The sequence below is a fragment of the Phalaenopsis equestris genome, unplaced genomic scaffold (genome assembly GCF_001263595.1).
Source record: "Phalaenopsis equestris unplaced genomic scaffold, ASM126359v1 Scaffold000174, whole genome shotgun sequence".
In the NCBI taxonomy this organism is placed as follows: domain Eukaryota; kingdom Viridiplantae; phylum Streptophyta; class Magnoliopsida; order Asparagales; family Orchidaceae; genus Phalaenopsis; species Phalaenopsis equestris.
Window position 1 is genome coordinate 1,612,193 of NW_018164616.1, and position 23,786 is coordinate 1,635,978.

Genomic DNA, 23,786 nt, shown 5'->3' on the forward strand with positions numbered 1-23,786 from the left:
AATGGGGACCAAAATACTCTTCCTCCACTCCTCAGACATTTTTTTAGTTTTTAAAATAATATTAAAGAGTTTAGTAAGCCAAGAAACTTCCAAATCCCCCAAATATTTCCTCACTTCAATTGAGATATCATGAGGTCCTACAGACTTTCCACCCTTGGTTTTCTTTAAAGCCTCGTGAACTTCTTTTTTGCTAATGCGCCGGTAAAAATGAAATTTTTTATTATTATTCACGATATTAAGATCACTAAGGTCGATTGTATTTTCAGAAACTTCATTAAAAAGTTTATCAAAGTAACTTACCCACCTATGTTGAATATCTTTTTCTAAAAAAATACTTTTTGATTTTCATCTCTAATACACTTTAGTTGAGTTAAATATTTACTTTCCTTTTTTCTTTGTTTGACTAATTTATACATATATTTTTCACCATCTTTGACATCAAATCTATTATAAAGATCACTAAAAGCAGAACTATTAGCGTCACAAATTATTTTTTTAGACTTCCTATGGGCTTTTTTGATATTTTTCTCAGTTTTATGTGCTTTTACATTTAAGCCAATTTTTATAACATAACTTCTTATATTTTATTTTTTCTTGCATATTATTATTCCACCAACAACTATTTTTATTTATAGAAACTTTTTCTTTTGATTCTCCGAGTACAACTTTTGTCACTTGTTTAATAGAAATCTTGAATTTTTTACTCATAAAAATAATTTTATGTGTCTTTTAAGTTTCTCTATCTAATTGTACGATGATGAGTCCTAGTATTTTTTATTTTATAACTCTTAATCTTAAAATCTAAAACTAATAAACAATGTTGGGGACTTAAATTTTCACTTGGAATGACCTTACAATCTTTACAATCGCGACGATCTCTTTTTCTCATAAGAAAATAATCAATTTGTGTTTTATTAGATCCACTCTTATAAGTATTAGTAATGACAAAATTATTAATTTTCTTAAATAAAGTATTAGTAATGACAAAATTATACGCTAAAGCAAAATCTAAAATAACTCTACCTTTTTCATTAGTTACTCCAAAACCGTAGCCACCTTGAATATTTCTGAAATCTTCTACCACTCTACTGACATGCCCATTTAAATCTCTTCCAATAAAATTTTTTTCTTCAAGAGGTATCATTTGTATTAAGTCTTCTAAGTCATTTCAAAATTTATCTTTAGACCCTGTATCTAAACCTACTTGAGGGGCATAAGCACATATAATATTAAAAATCTTAGTATCAATGATAATCTTAAGGGCTATAATTTTATCTCCAACTCTATTAATTTTTACAACATCATCGTTCAAACACTTATCTATAATTTCACCTACATCATTTCTAGTGCGACTCTTACCAGAATACCAAAATTTAAAACCTAAATTAACAATCTCCTTAGCCTTTTCTCCAACCCACTTAGATTGTTGAATACATAAGATATTAATTTTTCTATGGATCATAATATCAACTAATTTCATTAATTAACCATTGAGAGTACCTATATTCCAAGATCCTATCCTAATATTAGTTTTTTTAGTAGGGGATAATGGATCTCCTTGCTTAATCCCGCGGCCCACATTAAAAAAGCCCCGAGATTGGCCATTAATGAGAATGCTATATTTATTGCAATGAAGCCTAGAGAGGATAATTTTGCAAAACTCCTTAGAGAAACCTCGAGCCTAAAGAATCTTCAAAATAAATTCCCAACTTATAGAATATATTTTAGTAAAAGGCAAACTATTCTTTCGCATTGTTACTGCAACCAGAATATGATTATTCTGTCTTATTATTCAAATTAATCATCTAGAAATGAATGTGGTTGATTTGCATTGTTATACTTATGTATTACTCGTACATATTATAAAAGAAAGATATTAGATGATATTTAGAATGTAACGAAATGATTTATAGTATGCTTGTATGTGCATGCTTGGCTAAGTTGGAACACCCCTTGCTGGTATTAGTGGTGGAAAACTAATGTACTCGTGCACGTAAATGAAAATGATATTTATATTGATGTCTTAATTGACACAATTTTTTTGCGGTGCCTCCTGTGATGACTGTATAAATATAAAATGATATTGATATGAGAATAATATAAACCTCTTTAAATGGCATGTCAAATGCTTATATTTATTTATAAAGAAGCTTAACTGACATGCATATTGTTTTTTCTTTTCCTTTTATTGTTGTAGTTTAGAACTACGAATATTCACTTGCTCATTTAACTTACAAGTATTTTAACTAATTTTTCAGGTTTAATTAAATTATTAAAAGATGAGTGGTAGCCAAGAAAACGTTTATAGAAGACATGAACATTTATCAACGGGGTAATTTTATTTGTACATGTTTAATTTAAATTGTAGTGGCTTTTTCATTTGCCAAATTGTAGACGAATAAAGAAAGTTTAATTCACACATTCCAACTGTCTGTACTCGCCTCTATTAATTCTAAGCCTCGAGTCGGGCAGTGACAAAAGTGGTATCACAGTCCAAGATTTAGGATTAATTTGTGAAATCTTAATGAAATGGTCAATAGGATAACTATAAAAAAATTATAAAAATTGAAAAGTTAACTCAAATTAATTGGTAGGACATAGGGTTACAATTGAAATTATAAAAAATGGGAAGCCTGTAGAAAATTTATGGATAACTAATGCTGACATTGCTCAATGAGGTATGAAGTGTGATGCGTTGTTTTTAAATTTTAATGAAGAAATTTTTGTAAGTGGGGAAGATTGGAGGTTGAGAATATTTTTAATATCGATCTATTCTCGTTCACATTGCTTATGGACGAAATTTAGGGAAGATTGTTTTTAATATCGATCTAATTTTGAAGTTAGAACAGTGGAGAGTTTTCTTAAGATAGGGCTTGGGAATTGGAGAAGGATGATTGTATGTGATATTTGTAATTTTAGTGGGTTTAACATTACTATTAGCAATCATACATGCTAAAAGCTTTTGTGATACCTATGTGGGATATATCATTGAATCTTTGATCTAAGAAACGAATTGGGATATAGATGAGAACATATATTCTAAATTTACTGTTGATTAAAATAATGAAGTGGCTCAAAATTATGCCATAAGAGAATATCTTGGTGTTGTAGAGGTATTTTATAAAATGGCAATTAGGGAGGTTTTTTCTATTTCTTCGATCATATTGAAGTGAAGTAATTCCTACAAAAGTTAAGTGTTGTAATGATGAGAATGACATGGGACATGTTAAAATTAGGAAGGATATTGCACAATAATTGTATTTGATTGATGCTTGGAGTAGCATACATTGGAGATGAGGTTGTGGAAAAGCAGACTTTGGTGGTTTAGACATTTTGAATCAAGGATATTTGATACACCAATATTTGGGTAGATCAAACTATATCCGATGATAATAAAGAAAAAAGATGGATAAAGTTAATGTGGATGATACGTTTTGCAAAGCTATTTGTGAAAGGTAGGTTTAACGCCATATTCAATACTTAGTATAGACGAACAGAAGGGGCTCATGAAATGGGCCCTAAATATTTGATGATGATAATAATTAGTGCTGGTTTTATGGTCATCGTTGATTAGAAGTTTGCTTTATGGTCTATGAATCATCTTCATTTCACACGAGCATTTTATTTCATCATCAAACCTTGTTAATATTCTTGTCAAACTTTTGTGTGCATTTATGTATAGAAGACTAAGAGATGCTGTTCCATATGCATTATGGGTTGTTGGATTGTTATGGTTTCTTACTGTGATGAGTTATATGGATAGAGAACATTTAGTGTAGTTATTCAGAACATTCTTCGGTCCATTAGAGAGCCTTTGTTATGAAAGCAGGATTAATGTTAATCTTAATAGAGGTTGAGATTCTTGCTCATTTTAATAACATTTATCGATAACTTCTGTTTGACCTAGCCTTGCTACATGGTTCGATAATGCAGTTGTATTTGATTGCATATTGTATGATTAAAACTGACATGATAATGCAATAGTATTTTCATCATCTTATTTGATTGCATATTCTATAAAACTTTTGAATGTAAAAAGTATTAGCAAGTTAAATTACGCAGAAATATGGCATATAACATTGTTCTCAATATTCATCTTTGCTTTCGCAATAAGTGAAATGCTTATTTTCTTGTTCAATTAATTTCTTTACCTTTCACTCAAGACTACGCATAATTGTGTCATTTCTAATGTTCAGGGGATCTCTATAAATGAACCTCTTCAGTGCCCAAACAATAAAGGGATTTCCTTTTCATGCTGGCTCAGGGTAGAGGAGTTTCCTAACCATGGTGTTATGGGCCTTTTTAGTTTTCTTTCTGACAGTGGAAGGGGATGTTCGACTATGCTTGGCAAAGAAAAACTGATTTTTGAGGTAAATTCACCCTTTCTTAAGATAAATTGTTAGTTCTTCTTTGCTCCCTTTTGTTAATTAGTTTGGGTATTGAGAAGGGCTAATTTGCACTAAAGTCTTTGTTTTTTTTTATTTCATTAAAATTATTATTAAACTTTTATTGAAGTTCCTAAATTTTATGAAAAATCAGTTTCAACTAGCTCCTTCCACCTATAGAGTTACTGATACATCGAATGGCCTTAGAGAAAATTAAATTATTGTAATGCACTCCATGATGACTAAAAAGCTCCCTTGGGAGCATTTTCATTATATAAAATAACATCTATAGTTGACTTCACATTTTCTTGGGAAATTTATTTTAAAATGAACTAATTGCATCATTAATAGAAATACAAACTATCTTCGGAGTTATAATAATTGAGAAAGCAAGATATTAAAATGAGGAAAGCATAGGTTTCTTATGGGAGTTCACAAGTTTAAGCTTATCAAAAACGAGCAATGTTTTAATTTTCCTTAAGTATTTCATTGTTTTATGACAGTCCTAATTTGTTGTTTGTTTTGAGCATGCTTATGAGAACACGATGTCACTTAAAGCCTTAATATTCTGTTCTCCTAGCTTGGTTTGATTTTGTTTATGGATTTTCCTGCTTAAGTGTTCATAATTTGCTGCTTCAAGGGTTTGGATATTGTGCTGATTCAGTCATTAATATATGGGTTCACGGCCAATGTTCATCTATTTTGATGGCTAATGTTATCTATTGTATGCTGTAATTTGCTATTTTACCTGGCAATTTACGATGGCTTCGACATGATGCCACATGATCAGCTTAGTTTTGCTGTTATTTGCCATTTCAATTGTCTAATTCCAAGGGCTGAGGGTATGATCTTTATTACGGTTTGTTGACTTCCTGGTTCACTGGATTTGTGCTTTATTATCTATTTCCACGGATAAGCTACATGTGGTCTCTCCCAAACTTGTTATATTGCTGACGAACTTTGCATCCAATGCTGTTATTTGTTTTTCTACCAACCATAGGAATTTTTATGTTTATATTTCCTCTCCTATTTAATTGTATGCTTGGTTGGATGTGAATTCCTTCAAGGATTGGCTTTTGTGGATGTAATCACCTTTTAATGGCACAAGGCTTAAATTATTTTGTGATAGCTTTATTATTTTCTTTTCTTCTACATAATTTGACATTTCTTTTACAACCATTATGGACTTTAATCAAATTTGCTACAATTATAGTTATACAAAAGATTTTGTGACTTGAAAGTTTTGACGCCGGGGCTAAGGAATTACCTAGGCGGGAACCTACAATCAGTTGAACAATTCAAATTTTGAATACTATCACTAACCAATTAAAACATCCAATAAATTGAAAGTGCCACCAATGAAGAAAATTCTAATTAATTTAAAAGTAAAGTGCCACCATTCTCTCACTTGCCCATGATTTTGATAAACATATTTGGTCAAATCGATTGTGGAGATTCTTTTTTAATAAATTAGATGCTTCAAACCTATTGCTGTAATTCATTTTGTCTGCGTCCTTGATAATAAAGATGTTTGGTCAAATTAATTGATTGTTTAATTTTTGTTGCAATCGAGGTATTTCAATTTAGGCTAACACGACAATGCATCATTCTCATGCTATTGTAATCGTGTATGGTCGCAATTGATGCAATATTGTTATAGAGGTCATTATCAATTAGTGCATCAAATTTTAGAGGAACGATAAATTACTATAAAATAGAAATATAATTACCTATCTTGGCTTTAGATAATTTTCTTTCTTTATTAATCCTTAATACAGTTGCCCTCATTTGTTGAATACCTATAATTGTACCTGTAAGATATCCGTGTTAATTAAATTTATTTCAATTGTTATGCTTTTTAATGATTTAATTACAGTATTCATCAATATATTTTTCACTTTAATATATAATTATACTTGATCAATACTTATTTTTAAACTAGCCTCTAAGTACTTGTGAAACAACCTCTAAATTTATTTGTTTTTTATATTACATCATCAATATTCTCATTCACAAAGACATAGTCCTGCTTCTACAATTGATTAATTTATCCCATCAAAATTAAGCTTTTGATACCCGCGAAGATAGAATAAAAATCCTACCATAAAATTTCAGATTTCCTCAACTTAAATTAAATTTTAAAATCTTTAATTTAAATTTATTTTGTCTTTTCCTTCTTGTAAAATTAATGACTACTACTCTTCTTGGTTTTCTCTTCTGATACATTTTCTGAAAAAACTTGCAATTTAGAGAATGTTACAAGGATTTATTGATTTGGAGTTGAAAATTTTGGTCAATCCTCTCAAGTTTGGATGAATGTCTCTGATTTGGAAGAAATATGAAGAAATAAATCTTTACCTCCTCCGATTTTTAAGAAATAGATCTCGCTCACGGTCACTAGTCCATCCAAGTTGCTGTGCTGCAAGCCGTGTTTGTTCTCATACCTGGTTGCACTCTTGCTTTCAGTTTGCCCAGCCATTGTTTGTCCGCTCCCTCTTTTTCACACTACTTTTTTTGCTCCCGTTCTCTCTGTTGCTTGCTCACATGAGCACCCTTCGTCTTTGTATGTTTTAACCGCGAAACTGTCATTTTGATTCAATTGAATCAATGCTGATGGTTCTATATATATTATAAAAACCCGCTTTTACAGACCATTGGAAGAAGTTCTTCCTATTTAGTTTGTATTACATAATATGAGGCGAGTCCTAAGACTCCCAAAATGATGGTGTGATTTGATAAGGAGGGAGAATTTATCTTCTCGCCTTTGCATGAACCATTTAGGGCCCTTTTTTAAATGTCAGCCATAGCTTAAGACCACCTGTCTCTGATAATGTAAAAGGAAGAAGTAAAGGAAAAGTAAAGAGAAAGAAAAGTGGAATACTCAATCAGTCATGGCAGAGGAACTGTGTTGTATTTCCAACCATGGAAGAAGAGATGGAAGCAACATACAAGAGTAACAATGAGAATTTTAAAACTTATTTTAAGTACCATTGACAACATAACCTCCAAATGAAAATGAAAAACATTATTGCAAAAAGCCTCAGCCCCATCAATGAACTACAGATTGAGTCTTCATTTTAATGCCATTCTTTGCAGGAATGAATTGTGAAAGGAATGTTTCGAGTATGTCAAGCAGTATATTCATACCCCTTGGATCTACTTTAAAATTGGTGCAAAGTGAATCTGAAGGTGTTCTTATGTCTTGTGGATTTGTCATTGCCTTTAATCTGTCTCTATGATTGGGAATAGGGCTGCATTGCATAAATTCTTGTGTTTGTTACATTCCTCCACCCCTTTCCATGCACAATTACATTAGCCTTGCCTGTGTAAAAGTTCGTACATAGTTGTAGTTAAACTTTATCTATAGTTTTTTTATATTTTTCAGTTGCTTGCACTTGCTCTTTTTTTCATCTACATGATAATTTACCTTTTCTTTTGCAGTCCATCAACCAAAAAAGGCTCTGCATTTCATTGTCTCTCAATCTTCATCCTAGGAAATGGTATTTTCTTTGCTTCATTCTTAGTATAGGAAGAGCATTTTCTGGCGGTAGCACTGTGAGATGTTATGTGGACGGAGATTTGGTGTCCTCTGAAAAGTGTAGGTCAGTTGAGTGTTTTTATTTATTTATTATTATTGTTTTTTGCTTCTCGTGTTAGCTATCTCATTTCCAACTCTAGCAAAGCTATAATTGTTTTTTTTTTTTCCGTTTTTCTTAAGATATGCAAAAGTTGGTGATGCCTTGACAAAGTGTACAATTGGGGCAGAATATACTCCTTCAATTGAAGGCAGTGACCAAGTTAATTTTGAAAAGGCATGTGCTTTTATTGGTCAAATGGGTCCAGTTTATATGTTTTCGGATACCCTTACTTCAGAGCAGATAAAGAGTATATACTCCCTTGGACCAAGTTACATGTATTCATTTCTTGGTGATGAGATTCCCCTGGCTTCAGATAGTTCACTTTATGATGTAATTTTAGATGCAAAAGATGGCCTATCGTCGAAGATCATATTTGGTTTGAATGCACAGGTTTTGTTTAATTTATTCACGTATTTTTTTGTTCTGATTTGCCTGGCTTCTAAAAACTCGTCCAAATGTGCCAGAGTTGTTATGTTAACTACTTTTTTTTTTTTTTTTTAAATTAGGCCAGCAATGGTAGTAGTTTGCTCAACGTGTCATCCCTGATTAATAGTTCGCAAGATAAAAATTTTTGTGCTGCAAGAATTATGGGCGGGACACAGTTATGCTCTCGTCGATTGCTCCAAGAAATAATCTATTGTGTCGGTGGTGTTGCTGTTTTTTTCCCTCTTTTGACACAGTTTGATCAGTCTGGATCTGCTAATGTACAGCGTGAGTACACACTGATAACAACAATTATGAGAGATAAACTTGCAGCTGAGATTATTGATCTTATTACTTCTGTTTTGGATGGAAACCCTTCCAATCTACAGCAAATGCATCAGCTGTCAGGGCTTTCTATCCTTGGCTTCTTGTTCCAGTCAGTTCCGCCGGACCAATTAAATATGGAGACTCTTTCAGCTTTGAAGAACTTGTTTGATGTTCTGGGCACTTGTGGTAATGAGATGATATTCTCCATTGGGTATGCATTTATCTATTCTATAATTCTTTTTGTTGTTTAATGTTTTTTCTAGTGCAGGCATATCTGAATCACTGCTTAAAGAAGCGATTTCACATATTTATTTGAATCCACATATTTGGGTTTATGCGAGTTATGAAGTGCAAAGGGACCTTTACATGTTTCTTATTCAATATTTTGAGAAGGAAGTAGCCTTATTATCAATGCTTTGTGGACTCCCTCGCATTATTGATATAATCCGTCAGTTTTACTGGGATAAAGCTGATATTCAATCTGCTATTGGATGCAAGCCTTTGTTACATTCGACTACCAAACAAGTAATTGGTGAAAGACCAGGCCAAGAAGAAATTCGCAAAATCCGTCTTCTTCTATTAAGCCTTGCTGAAATGAGTTTGAGGTAAGATAGAATCTATAGAGCTGTGCTGAAACTTCTTGTTTTTGTTATTGAATTTCCCAATCATATCCAACCTTTTGTTGGTTTCAGGCAAAGAATCTCTGCATCTGATATAATAGCTCTCATTGCATTTTTTAAGAGAAGTCAAGACATGGCGTGCATTGAAGATGTACTGCACATGGTTATTCGTGCTCTTTCTCAGGAGCAACTGTTGGCATCTTTTTTAGAGCAAGTTAGTTTGCTTGGTGGCTCTCAACTTTTCATAATTCTCCTACAGAGGTTTGCAATTAATTTCCAATGATTGAGCTATCTTTTCAGTTTAGTTGCCTTGTGATGTAGAATTGCTTCATCAATTATGTTATTTATTTATTTCTTAAAATTCAGATGATGTTTTTTTTTTTTAAAACTAAGTTTTTCTTTCAAGCATAAAGAGCTTGGGACTGGAGGAGCGGTGACATGCCAAATAAGAAACATGGAGCCAATTTGATCTACTCCTTTGATTTTTAATCAACACGGGAATTTCCCCTCCAGCAAACATGACAATATAGGCTCAGTTGGCATCATCTGCCAGACCAGGTTATTAGATAACGTTGCCGGAAGGAGGAGAAAACATGAATGTGGGCTTGAAACTCTATTGTTCTCACAAGGCCTCTTTGGCACCATTTCCAAATAACCTGAGGAACAATGAGGCTGTAGCATTTCTTATTCTACTTAACACCTGCAAAAGGCATAGTAGTAAGGATCAAAACCTGCAATATCAAGGTTACTCACTATAGTCGAACTATATGAAATATGTTTTTTTTATTAAGTTAGATGGTCCAAGGGATTCAAAATTCTTCAAAATATACTGAAGCGCAATATGAAGCTGTAGATAGAAAACTTGATCTTGATGGTGCCCCTACTCCAATCAAGACAACTGCAACATTGGCGCGAAGCAAAGAGATATTCATTATAGTTGTATCCACAACAACGGAAATGTTGGATCATTAAGACTGTTCCCAATCATGCCTCGATATTACCGGGCAGTATGAACATCAGTAACCTTTTTTTTTTAGTGATCATATGTCTTATGGGTTTAAATCAATTGATTTAACATAAGTTTGTTATCTTTTTACTTATCGGTCTCCTATATACTTATATTTGGAATCGCTTGTCATCAATGAAAGAATCAGTCTCATTTAACTTGATAATACAAGCATGCTTCATCTTAGCTTGATAACATGGCCTCTTAGTTAAATGAACGAGAAGCAATCATAGATACAAAGTTAACCGAATGTTTCACTTTGTAGTCAGTAGTCATTAACGCTGGATTTTTATGGCTGAACGAGTCAGATCCGCCAAGGGACCGGTCTAGCAGGGACATTTGATTGTAATTGGTTGTTTGGAGTAATAACATTTATTTTTCTTTTAGATTATTGGTTAACTCCGGTATCATTTGGCATCAGAGTCACTCTAACTCTAGTCCTGTTCTAGGGTTTCCTAGCATCCGTCTTAACCCTCTACCAAAATTTGCTTTCCAATTCTAAAACCATAACCAATCTTTGACCTAACCCTAGTTTTCCATTGCTTAACCATAACCAATCTTTGACCTAACCCTAGTTTTCCCTTGCTTATTTTCAAATGCTTTCCAATTCTAAAACCATAACCAATCTTTGACCTAACCCTAGTTTTCCATTGCTTATTTTCAAAATTAGCAATCCTAAATCAATTTTTACACCCACTTTTACCTCCCAACTCTAATCCCTAGCCATGTCATCAAGGAGATACATGCCTTAGGCTATTCGGGAAGAAATACAATGAGAGATACGTCGACTTCAGCGGAGAGTTGAGGACATTGAGGATGAAATCCATTGGGGACTTACCCTTGATGTGGTGACAAAGAAAATCGAAGAAGCTAAAGAGACTAGAATTTCAAACCTTTCCATAGGGAGGATTTCAGTGATGATAAAGAATGGTCACAACGTGTTAGAATCCAGTATCATAGAAAACCAAGAGAGGAGCCTACATATAGAGGACACAGAGACTTTGGAATAAATGTGGATCTACCATAATTCGATAGAGGTATATATCCAGATAATTTTATCGAATGACTACAATCAGTTGAGAGGATCTTTAGGTACAAAGAGGTGCCAGAAATCAAAAGGGTGAAGCTCGCAGCTATAAAAATGAGAAAAAGTGCTTCCTTGGTGGGATAACTTTTAGAGGTAGAGGAAGAGAGAAGACAATGACAAGATTATTAGGTGGGAGAAGATGCAAAAGTCGATGCAGAGAAAATACATGCCTTCTTACTATCGACAAGTTCTCACTATCGCTAAGTTATGTTTTTGAGACTTTACCACCTACAACAGAGAGATCTATCAGTGGAGGAGTTCACAGCGCAGTTTGACTAATTGCAGATGAAGTGTGCTTTGACTACGCTAGAGGAACACATCCTATCCGGTTATTGGGGGGAGGGGGGTGCTGAAGCTCGCGATTGGCAATGTGGTGCAGCTTCAGCTTTATTGGCCACTTGGAGATGTTTAGACCTTAGCATTGAAGGTGGAAAGACAACAGAAACATAGCAAACAACCACCACCAGTCAAACACTCACGCACAATTGGAGATGCCAGTAGGAGCACACCTCGGGAAGTTGAGAATACTGGTTCGGATAAGGATAGAGTCACCCCTTTTTAGAAAAGGCTTGAGAAAAGTAGCACACCTACTACAGTTTCAACCAGAAAATGCTTCAGATGCCACTGATTTAGGCACATGGCCTCCAGCTGTCCGACGAGGAGAGTTGTGTCTTTTACCGAGCAGGGTTTTGTGGAAGAAGTTAGAGATGAGGAGGCAGTTGAAGAACATAGTGATGTGTATAATCTTCCACCAGATGAAGGTGAAATGCTCATGGTTCAACGGATCTTACAGATCGAGGAAACAAGAGATTTACAGTGGGTTCGTCACAATATATTCTACACATGTTGTAATGTGAATGGGAAGGTGTGCAGTCTCATTAGTGGTGGGGGGAGCAGTAAGAACATGACGTCTATACAGATGGAGGAGAAGTTGGCCTCATGACTTAGAAGCACTCCCAGCCGTATTCTCTAGCGTGGTTGAAAAAAGAAAACGGATCAGCATTGATTGGAGGTGCCTAGTGGAGTTCTTGATTAAGAGCCGGCTGCAGGATCAGGTTTTGTGTGACTTGATACCCATGGATGCCTCCCACCTATTATTGGAGCGACCGTGGCAATTTGACCGCAGGACTCTCATGACGGATTCAAAAACAGTTACTAAATCGGTGTCTCTAGGGGGATTGAACTGATTCAACCAAGAGGGGCGTAGAGCCGGTCAGCCCAAGAGGGGCCTTCCCCTCCTAGTTGTCTGTTATATATAATTTTTTTATTTTTTGTTTTAGGGTTTGTTTTGAGTTTTGAGAATTCTGTCCAGCTTGTCGTTGGCAATTGTTTGGCAATTGTTGTAATAATAAACAAAAAAAAAGAAAAAAACTTTTATTCTTACGACACTTGCTTCACAAGTGTCATTCAAATATCTTTCACACCACCAATGGGAAGATTAAGTCTAGGCTATACCCTCGGCTCCTTATTTGAACTCAGTAGTGGAAGCGAGCGTGAGAGGCAACAGACGCATGAGAGATTGGGAGAGTGAGGTGGAGGAAGTATAAGTTGAAGGAAAAGGAAGAAGAAGAAGAAGAAGAAGAAGAAGAAGCCACAACAAATGAAGAAGAAGAGGAGGGAGGTAGAGGAGGCGAGCAACTTGCTTGGTTGTTTCCCTCCACTGATCACGATCAAATCGAAGGGAAGAAGGCTCGAACGTAGAGGGCTCTAACTGAGAATCGGAGGAGCTTGTGCGACACTCTTTTTTCGTACGTAGAGGGCTCGAACAACTCCACCAGAGCAAATAAGAGGGAGGAAGAGGAATTCGTGCCCTAACTGAGCCGCAGAAGAGGAAGGAGAGCTCGTGCAGCTTGTAGGAGCTCGTTTAAGAGTTGGAAGAGGAAGGAGACAACAGATTCTCTTGTCGTGCAACTTGCAAAGGGAGGAGACAACTATCGAATTTGTGTGGCTCGTAGAGGAAGGAGGAGAAAGAGGGCTCGAGTGGCTCTTTGAGGCTCGATCTCGAGCTTGGGGGGAGGAAGCGCTCACAGAGCTCTGCGTGTGGTAGATTTCAACCGGACGAGGTTGGATAGACACTCTGGTTGGCAAGATAACGCTCGGACGAGATCCGACTGTTGGGAGCAGGTTTGGATAGGACCAGCGGCTTGGACAGAAGATTTGGCTGACTGTACAGAAATTTTGATAGGTAGGATGCAGGGTCTGGAGTTTCGGTTGGTTGGGAGCAGCCTTATCGGCCTGGATAGTTGGGAGCAGGTTTGGAGAGGACCAGCGGCTTGGACAGAAGATTTGGCTGACTGTACAGAAATTTTGATAGGTAGGATGCAGGGTCTGGAGTTTCGGTTGGTTGGGAGCAGCCTTATCGGCCTGGATAGGAGTTCTGGTGGGTCATTTGGCTGGCAGGAGACATCCGACTGCTAGAAGAAGAGATCTAGCCAGCTGGAGTTAGAGGCGCGCTTGGATGGGCGAGCAGGCGGCAAGGGAGGGTTCGGCGCTGGATAGGAGTTCTGGTGGGTCATTTGGCTGGCAGGAGACATCCGACTGCTAGAAGAAGAGATCTAGCCAGCTGGAGTTAGAGGCGCGCTTGGAAGGGCGAGCAGGCGGCAAGGGAGGGTTCGGCGCTTGATACTTTTGATAGGAGGGGTATTTAAGCCCATGGCTCCGTTATCATGTTAGATATAGAACCAGGATTTAGAATAAAGCCGCATGATACTTTTGATAGGAGGGGTATTTAAGCCCAATTATAGTAGACACAACAAAGGAAAGAGATAAAATAGAATGAAACAAATATGAAAGAAATAAAATAGAATAAAACAAGTAGGAAATATAGAATGAGGGAGTAAAACCTACTTACGGGTAATATTGGCTAGGAATTGTCGTTATGAATGTAATATATATTAATTTAATTATTTCGATAAACTAATAATAAAATGCAATGTTAAATAAATAAACTTAGTCAAAATTAAAGCACTAACCTTATTTTGCTTGATCAATTGCTTAAACGATCATTATATGGATTGCTATACTTGAAACCTTTCTCCTCTTTTATAGCTATATGGTAATGCAACACAAATTACTCTAAATAAACTAATACATACAACTTCAATTTTTTACTTTGTCTTGCTTAGCCACTTGACAACCTTGCAAGTCTGCTGCCCTTGCTTCTCACAAAATTGGTCGGGCTTGGTTTGGTATCGCCCATTTGCAAGCTCAAAGTGAGCCTCTCGTGTATGCGTATTCGCTCTGCATCATTGTCCCTTCTCGCGCACTGCTCATGCATTGCCCTCATTTCTCTTGGTCAATTATTTCCCCCTTCTATCATCTAACCAAGCTTGTCCTTTTTGTTTTCACCTTATCATCCTGTTTCACTCGGGTGAGTGCCCCATTTGTCTTCCCTTAAAATGAAATATAATTGCTGGTCGGTTTAGTTGAACTAATGCTAGCTGGTTCCAATACATTTAAAAAATAACAAGGTGTTACACATGCAAAAACATGTGACACAACCTATACATAACTCAATAAAATTGAAACATCAATAGTAAAATTTATTATAAGGTACAGTAGGAGTAATATTTTTATATGTTTTTAATTTAAATTTATTATTTGAAGTTAAATTCAATTTAATTTACTTTATTTTGTCTAATATTTCTCTTTTAATTTTTATTGAATATATGGAAAATTAGTAAAATTTAAAGAGAAAGAATTGTGGAAATACTTGAATTATGGAGTTCTACATTGGAGTCTAAAGGCTTTCGTTTGAGTCGAACTAAAATTAAATATATGAAATGTAATTTTAGTTAATTTTAGTAGTAGTAGCTTTAGTGATAGAGTTGTAACTATGGGTGAACAAATTATTAAAAGTTGTAAACGCTTTAGATATCTCAGGTCTATTGTTCAAAGTGATGGTGATATAAATGGGGATGTTATTAGTAGAATTTAAGTTGGTTGGTTGAAGTGGATGAATGCTTCGGGCCTATTGTGTGATAGAAAAGTACCACTTGGACTAAAAGGAAAATTTTGTCAGATGTTGGTGAGACTTCGAATGCTCTATGGCTCAGAATGTTGGCTTTTAAAAGAGAAGCATAAAACTAAGTTAAGTGTTGTCGAGATGAGAATGCTTAGGTGGATGAGTGGCTTTACACTCAGAGACAATATGTGAAATGAATATATCTGTAATAGGGTTGGTGTAGCTCCGGTGGCAGACAAAATTTGAGAGAGCTGCTTAGATGGTTTGTCACATTAAACGCCGACCATCTGATGATCCAGCAGGAGAGTAGACATTTTAGGTTCGAATTATGTTAAGAAAGGTCGAGGTAGACCCAGAAAAACTTGGGCATATTGTACAAAAATGATTTTAATATATTATAATTAAATGAAAATATGACACTCAATAGGACACAATGGAGAAAAAGGATCCATGCAGCCGGCCTCACTTAGTGGGATAAAGGCTTCTTCTTGTTGTTGTATTGATTTGTAGAAACTAATATATGCACTTTTTTTTCAATTAAATTAAACTTATTATTTTATACCAGTTAGATTTTTCAAGTTATAAAATTAAATTTTTACCATGTTATATTTGCCTTCAATATTTCAAAAAATAAGTTTCTTTTTTTAAGTCAACAAACATTGTGATTGTATTGATATTTAACCACAAATATTATGACCCTTTATCCACAAATATTATGACCCATTTTTTAGTATATTGAATTAGCTTTTTATAATCTTTTAAAGTTTGTCTTTTAATTTTTAGGTTTATTTTGCTATAATTTTAAAATTCATACTATTTTAATGTAATATGTTAAAAATATAAAATTCTTCAAACAAGTGGCGAGGTTAATCCGTACATTAGGTTCATTCCCTATTGATGGACCCCCTTTTCAAAAAGAATTTTCTGGAATTCTTTATTCATCAAGTGATCTTGGTCGTCTGGCTGACTTCACTTTCTAAAAAGTGCTAAAAAGAGCTCCAATGGCTATGTCTATGTGTCGGAGTTCTTAATCGTAAGGTGCACTTGACGGGGCACTAAGACCTTTGTTAGCAATTTTCAATTTCAAATTTTTAGACAACGTAACCCATGTTTGCTAACAAGGATCTTCGGTCGAATACCTCATCTTGATATTTTTTTTTATTTCTAAACCTTGAGAAGTTTAAGAGGTTATTTAAATTTGTCTCGATTAATGGTTATAATTATTTATATTGGTTCATATATGAAACTAGATTGATTAAAATGTAGTGTAAGGATATTAAATGAAGGGAAAAACTGTAAAGTTGTGTAAGAGTTATAATTCATTACATCTGATAAGAAAAAGCTCACATAGTTAAAAAAAACTTCATTTCGATGTAAGTAAGAAAATATAAATCGCCATGATGTTTTGGCAGATCCAATGTCTCACGAAGTATTAGACAAAAAATATTATGGTGAGAAGTACATGCTTGCGTGAGAATTGATTTTTTTAAACACATTTGATTTTTCTTAAACTCATAGAGATGGACATCTTATTACTTATAAGAATGGATCTAATAAAACATAAATTGATTATTTTCTTATGAGAATAAGAGATCGTCGAAATTGTAAAGTTTGTAAGATCATTCCAAGTGAAGATTTAGGTACCCAACATCGATTATTAGTTATAGATTTTAAGATGAAGATTTGTAAAACAAAGAATGATCGAACTCATCATCTAGAATTAGATGGAGGAACCTAAAAGTCACAAATAAAATTATTTTTATTTGTAAAATTCAATATTTCAAATTTTGGGATATTCACGAAGAAGCAAATTTTGGGATATTCACGAATGAAGTAACAAATATTATTAAACAAGTATCAAAAGAGGTGCTTGGAGAATCAAAAGAAAAAGTTTATGTAAATAAAAATAGTTGGTGGTAGAATAATAATGTTCAAGAAAAGATAAAATATAAGAAATTATGTTATAAATTATGTTATAAAAATTGATTTAATAAAAATTGATTTAAGCTTAGAGAACTGAGAAAAATATCAAACAGCTCGCAGGGAGTCTAAAAGAACAATCTGTGACGCTTTATGATATATTAGGTCTTTTTGATTGATTAGATACTGATGGTGAAAAATATATGCACAAACTAGCCAAACAAAGTGAAAAGAAAAGTAAAGATTTAACCCAAGTAAAGTGCATTAAAGATGAAAAATCAAAAAGTGTTTTTCTTAAAAAAAGATATTCATCATAGGTTGGTGAGTTATTTTGATAAACTTTTTAACGAAACTTCTGAAAATATGATCGGTCGTAGTGATCTTAATATCATCAATGATAATAAAAATTTCATTTTTATCGTTGCATTAGTAAAAAAAGAAGTTGAGGAGGTTTTAAAGAAAACCAAGGGTGGAAAGTTCTTAGGACCTGATGATATTCCAATTGAAATATGGAAATGTTTAGGAGATTTGGGAGTTCCTTGGCTTACTAAACTCTTTAATATTATTTTAAAAACTAAAAAGATGCCCGAGGAGTGGAGGAAGAGTATTTTGATCTTATTTTTAAGAATAAAGGGATGCACAAGAGTGTGCAAATTATATAGAGATTAAGTTAATGTGTCATACTTTATAATTATGTGAGAGCGTAATTGAACATAGTTTAAGTCGTATGACAAAAATTTCTCATAATCAATTTGGATTTATGCCAAGCAGATCCATGTCTACTATGGAATCTATATATTTATTGAGATGTTTGATGTAAAAGTACAAAGAGAATAAGGAGGATCTATATTTGATTTTTATTCATTTAGAAAAATCTTACGATATGGTTCCAAGTGATGTCCTTTGGAGCGTTCTTGAGAAGAAAGGTGTTGATATGACTTATATTCAAGTCATTAAAGATGTGTACTAGAGTTGTTACATGTGTTCGACCTGAAGGAGGATTGACCAAATATTTTCTTATTTCTGTTGGATTACATCAGGGATCGGCTTTAAGCCCATATCTTTTTGCTATAGTTATGGATGGTCTTACTAGACATTTACAGGAGGATGTACTTTGGTGTATGTTTTTGTTGATGATATCCTTCTTGTGGATAAGATGAGAGAAAAAGCCCAAGAAAATCTTTAATTATGGTGGTTTACATTAGAGTCTAAAGGCCTTCATTTGAGTAGAATTAAAACTGAATACATGGAATGTAATTTTAGTAGTAGTAGCTCTAGTCACAGAAGTGTAACTTTGGGTGATCAAATTATTAAAGGTGTGAACGATTTAGATATCTCGTGTCTGTTATTCAAAGCGATGGAGATATAGATGGGGATGTTAATGGTAGAATTCAAGTTGGTTGGTTGAAGTGGAGGAATGCTTCGGGCCTTTTGTGTGATAGAAAAGTACCACTTAGACTGAAAGGAAAATTTTATAAGATGTTGGTGAGATCTGTAATGCTCTATGGCTCTAAATGTTGGCCTTTAAAAGAGAAGCATAATACTAAGTTAAGTGTTATCGAGATGAGAATGATTAGGCAGATGAGTGACTATGCACTTAGAGACAAAATGTGAAATGAATATATTTGTGTTAGGGTTGATGCAGCTCCAGTGACAGACAAAATTAGAGAAAGTTGTCTTAGATGGTTTGGTCACATTAAACGTCGACCGTCTGATAATCCGATTAGGTGAGTGGATGGTTTTGATTTTATTTATGTTTGTTAAGAAAGGCAGAGGTAAACCTAGGAAAACTTGGGCTTATTGTATAAAAATTGATCTTAATTTATTAGAAATAAATGATAATATGACACTAAATAGGACGCAATGGAGACAAAGGATTCATGTAGTCGTCCCCACGTAGTGGGATTAAGGCTTTGTTGTTGTTGTTGTTGTTGTAGATCTGATTTTACTATATATGATAATAAATGTAAAATTTTCTTAAAAATTTAATTTTGAAAAAAATAATTTTTTTTAATAATATTAGTAAGATCTTTTTATCTTCATGATGGGAAAAATTCTTTCTCGACTTGATTTTCAAAAAATATTTTAATTATATGATTGGTGGTTTGCTCTATAAGTTATTTTTTATCTTCAACCTTTTAAAAGATATTTTTTAACTTCTTAATGGCTTCAAACCTATTCATTTATTCACTGATCATGAAAAGTTAAATGCCTTGTCTATAATTGACGTATATTTTCTTAGCTTCTCCTCTGCATCAGAGAACACATTGCGTTGATAGTTTTTATAGTAAATTGATGTCTCTGGTAGAGGGAAAGAAATCAATCAAAGGAAGAATAAAACTTTTCACATTCTAGGTTTTGCAAATGATAAATACGATGCGACAAGACTTGACCCTAGGAAACTAGAGCATTGGTAGAAACTAATAATGTCCATCTTAAAAAAGGATAGAATTCCCTCCAAATCTAAACCAAATAAATTAAATAAACTTACTTAGATGTATTTTCTTACTGAGCTCTTTGCCATGAACTTTAATTTCAAAAATAGTAAATGTAAACTCTTAAGATGCCATTACATTCTTTTACCATGATCTAATAATTTTCAATGGGCATCCTTTCAATTTCTAGATTGTTGTGTTCTTTTTCACTTGAATGTCACGTTATGTACATTGAAAGCTTGTATTTCGGAAAGTATCATTGACATAATAGTGAAACTAAGAATTGGAGGTTTCAAGCACATATAAAATTTTCAATGCTATTTTTGAATATTAACAGCTTCATTTGGCTGAATAATTATATTAGGTTGCTCACTTCATATATATTTAAGTTTTTTGGTGATATGCAACTATGTATATTGCTTAAGCTTGCTGATGCAGGAGCTTACTGGGGACTGAAGTACTGTAGATGCTACAGTACTTCAGTCCAACCTTTCTACCTCCTATTTAATTCCTTGTCTTGTCTAGCCCTTGCTTTTCTACCACTTACTTTGTCTACCTCATTCATATAGGTGTTGTTTGCTTTAGGTAGGGTTAGTTTTTTGTTTTCAGATTTTAGATTTATGTCAGGACAGTAGCCAGCGTTTGTTTACCCCTTTGAGGGCTGTATCCGAGGGATTGGGTGGTGCTCCGGCTATATCTCTCTCCCGAGGTAGTGATTATTTTTCTTTTACCCCTTCCACATCCTCCCACAGCTCTCCCGATTGTCGTATCTCGTTGCAGTCGCCCACAACAACATTTTGATTGTTGTTTTATGCAATTTCCAGCCTCCCAGCCGCCTCCCCCTCCCTTCTGGCGTTGCTACCGCCCAAACACCCCCTTGCTCCTTCTGTCCCAGCTCTCCACCGTGTCTCTGCCGCCGAGGACAGCAAGGGAGTGCTCCGACCTGCTGCCCTGCTGCTATCCACCCAAACCCCTCGCTTCCATTACCCAGGACAGCTTTCATACTTGTTGTCCCTGCATTTTTGCACCACCCCCTCGCTGCCACCAGCATTATTTTGCTACTGCCTCCCCCGTCAACAATTCTGATCTACCTAGCTGACCTCCATCACTCTTGGGATACACTTTAGTGGTGTCTGTTTGTCTTGTTATTATATTTCCCTTTTCAAGTGTGTTAGTTGTTACCATTTATTTATTTTTAGTAATATTATTTATTTTCCTTGGTGTCGTTTGGGTTAACTCCGGTATTACTTGCAGTGGAATGAAGGTGCATGAAGGGTGAACATTTTTCTCCTTATTTTATTGGTCCTGTGCAGCTCTCACTGGTTGTTTACCTCTAGAAACTGCTCATGTTTGTATTAACTTGAATCCTACTGTTCCTCACAGGGAATTTGAACCAATTAGGCTACTAGGCTTGCAGATCCTTGGAAAATTATTAGTTGGAGTTATTTCTGAGAAGAAAGAAACAAAATTTTTTAACCTCTCTGTTGGGCGTGCAAAATCTGTCTCAGATAATTTCAGAAAAGACGAAGCTTTGACAATTCGACAAGTTTACTCGGCAATATCTGAGAGACTTTTTTCGTTCCCTTTGTCTGATCATTTGTATGCCACCTTGTTTGATGTTCTTCTTGGGGGAGCAAGCCCAAAACAGGTAATGTATTGAAGGCTATATGCTGGTTAATTTGTTAAAGGAGGTGCTTTCTTTCTAATCCATAAAGAGGCATTCAATTCTCTTAATGGAATAATTTGATATGATTATAGACTTTTAATTACAGGTTTTACAGAAACGCAATTCCTCTGAAAATCCAAAGAAAAAGAAACAGGGCTCAGCAGGTTTCTCTTCTTATTTTCTTGTCCCTCAAATTCTTGTATGCATCTTCAAATATTTGGCCAGTTGCCATGATGTTGCAGTAAGGACAAAAATATTAGGAGACTTGCTTGATCTTCTTCAGTCAGATCTTTCAAATATTGAAGCTTTAATGGTAACTATTTATCAAATTAGCAAAGTTTATTGTCTTGGATGATAATTTAAGATTAATTTTTCATTCAGGAAATTGCTTGGAGTTCCTGGTTAGCAACTTCATTGAAGCTCGTCATGTTTAATGACACTGAAAGGGAAATAGATAGCCAAAATGATGCATCGAGGATTAACGAAATAGTACTTTTAAGAAATTTATACTATATTGTACTTTTGCATTATCTATTTTCTGTGAAGGGTGGTTGGCAGCGGTTGGAGGAGACTGTCAACTTTTTATTGCTAAAATATGAAAATGTACTTTCGAGAGCATGCCTATTGCTTTACTATTTGGTTATTTTCTTTTATATCATACCTTATCACTGTGATCTGCTTAAATGTAGGAAGAAGTATTACATACTAATTTGCTCAGATATATATTGGAAGACTTAATTGACGGTCTCTTACAAGTGTCTTCAGATGGAAACATATATGTTTCGCAGCCCTGCCGGGACAATTCCTTGTACCTTTTGAAACTGGCAGATGAACTTTTAATCAGTGAAAGTGGTGATAAAATTCTGGTATTCAGATAAATTTATTTTCCTTATAAGATTAGTTGATTTTATCTCTTACACAGTATCCATATTTTTTTTATAAATTATAATTTTTAAACATCCTAAATTGCTAAATCTTTTTGTTGTAGTTTCCTGAAATTTCCATCTCATCAAACGCTTCATCCAGCTTTCAACATGTGGAGAACCAGAAATACATAAGCTCTGCTGTTCTTGAGATACTGAATCCTGAGTCTGAAGATAAGCTTCCAAGGTATGCGTTCACGTTGTTTGTGGTATATGTATTTTTTCTTTCATGATACTGAAAACTGGCTAGACCATGCGCTTTCTAATTGGGAATCTGTTTAGGATGTTCTGTATTTTTTTTTATTTTTTATTTAAAGGATGTTCTGTAGTTTGATTCCTTTTCCAACTGAGAAGTCACCTTAATTCACAGACACATGGATTGATAATGTTGTTTCTATGTACTGGTAACTTTATCTGTTAGTCCCTTTCTGATAGCAAAATATTTTTAACAAAAAATTATCCTACGTCAAAAATAAAAAAAAAAAAGTTAAAAAAAAAGTCCTAAAAGAAAATGGCGTATACCATAAAAATACACATAAAAGCAACCCGAGGCATAGCATAAATGGCCCATAAAATAAATATGACACGTTAACTTGAAGGTAGAATTATGACATAATCTTTAATCCGATATGTCTACTCTAAACCCTCAGATTTGGCCAGTTGAGTTAGTTGGGCTAAACTCGTTTGGGTTGGGTTGAATTTAGTTGGATCAATCTAAAGTATCAATTCTAAGTGGATTGAGCTGGTGTTACGTGAGGCTTGTTGGATAGTTCGGACTCTTTGAATGAGAATAGGGTTAGCTGTTTTAATGAGTCACAAGAAGAGAAGGTTACGCCTGGAGTGTGCTTTTCTTCTCATGCAAGAGAGACTTTTAGGCTTGTTTATGGATGGTATGTGGAATTGGTTAGAATTAGGTTAAACTTGTTTTTCTATCTGATTTCAAATGTGAGGGGTTTAGGTTTTTTGAGCTTGTTTGTATTGAAGTTTAAATTGGGATGGTTTTAGGGTGGTTTTGTAAAGTGGATGGACAATAGCTAGAATATTATTAGTGTAGACTAAAAAGTTGAACCGGTTTGGCCCGAACTTGGGAGGGGTCTCCCTCCCTCTTTTCATGAGGCCGGAATTTTTCTGCTTCCTATTTTAATTTTCTGTCCATCCCACTTCTAATTATATGTGCTTTTAGGTCTTAATGTTTCAGTTTTATGTTATTTCTGACTTCAGATTTGTGAGGACAGCCACCGGCATCCTGTTTTCCTCTTTAGGGTTGTATGTGCTCTTGTTGTATCTCTCTTTCCGGTGGTGATTATCTTCTCTGACCTCCACCTCCACCCCCACAGCTCTCCCTGCCTTTCCCTGTGCTGCAGCCCTCGCTCGTGAGAACACCCCCAGCCG

General features: G+C 34.6%; 1 protein-coding gene across 1 annotated transcript in view; it reads left to right on the forward strand.

Moving 5' to 3' along the window:
• The window catches only part of LOC110022215 (BEACH domain-containing protein B), a 196,248-nt gene that overhangs the window by 150,179 nt on the left and 22,283 nt on the right, over window positions 1-23,786 (forward strand). The window contains 11 exon segments of the mRNA XM_020721041.1: window positions 4,197-4,370; window positions 7,827-7,987; window positions 8,104-8,413; window positions 8,530-8,959; window positions 9,042-9,378; window positions 9,466-9,654; window positions 21,189-21,453; window positions 21,578-21,784; window positions 21,853-22,074; window positions 22,161-22,337; window positions 22,460-22,581. Of these exon segments, the coding sequence (XP_020576700.1) occupies window positions 4,197-4,370; window positions 7,827-7,987; window positions 8,104-8,413; window positions 8,530-8,959; window positions 9,042-9,378; window positions 9,466-9,654; window positions 21,189-21,453; window positions 21,578-21,784; window positions 21,853-22,074; window positions 22,161-22,337; window positions 22,460-22,581 (2,594 nt within the window).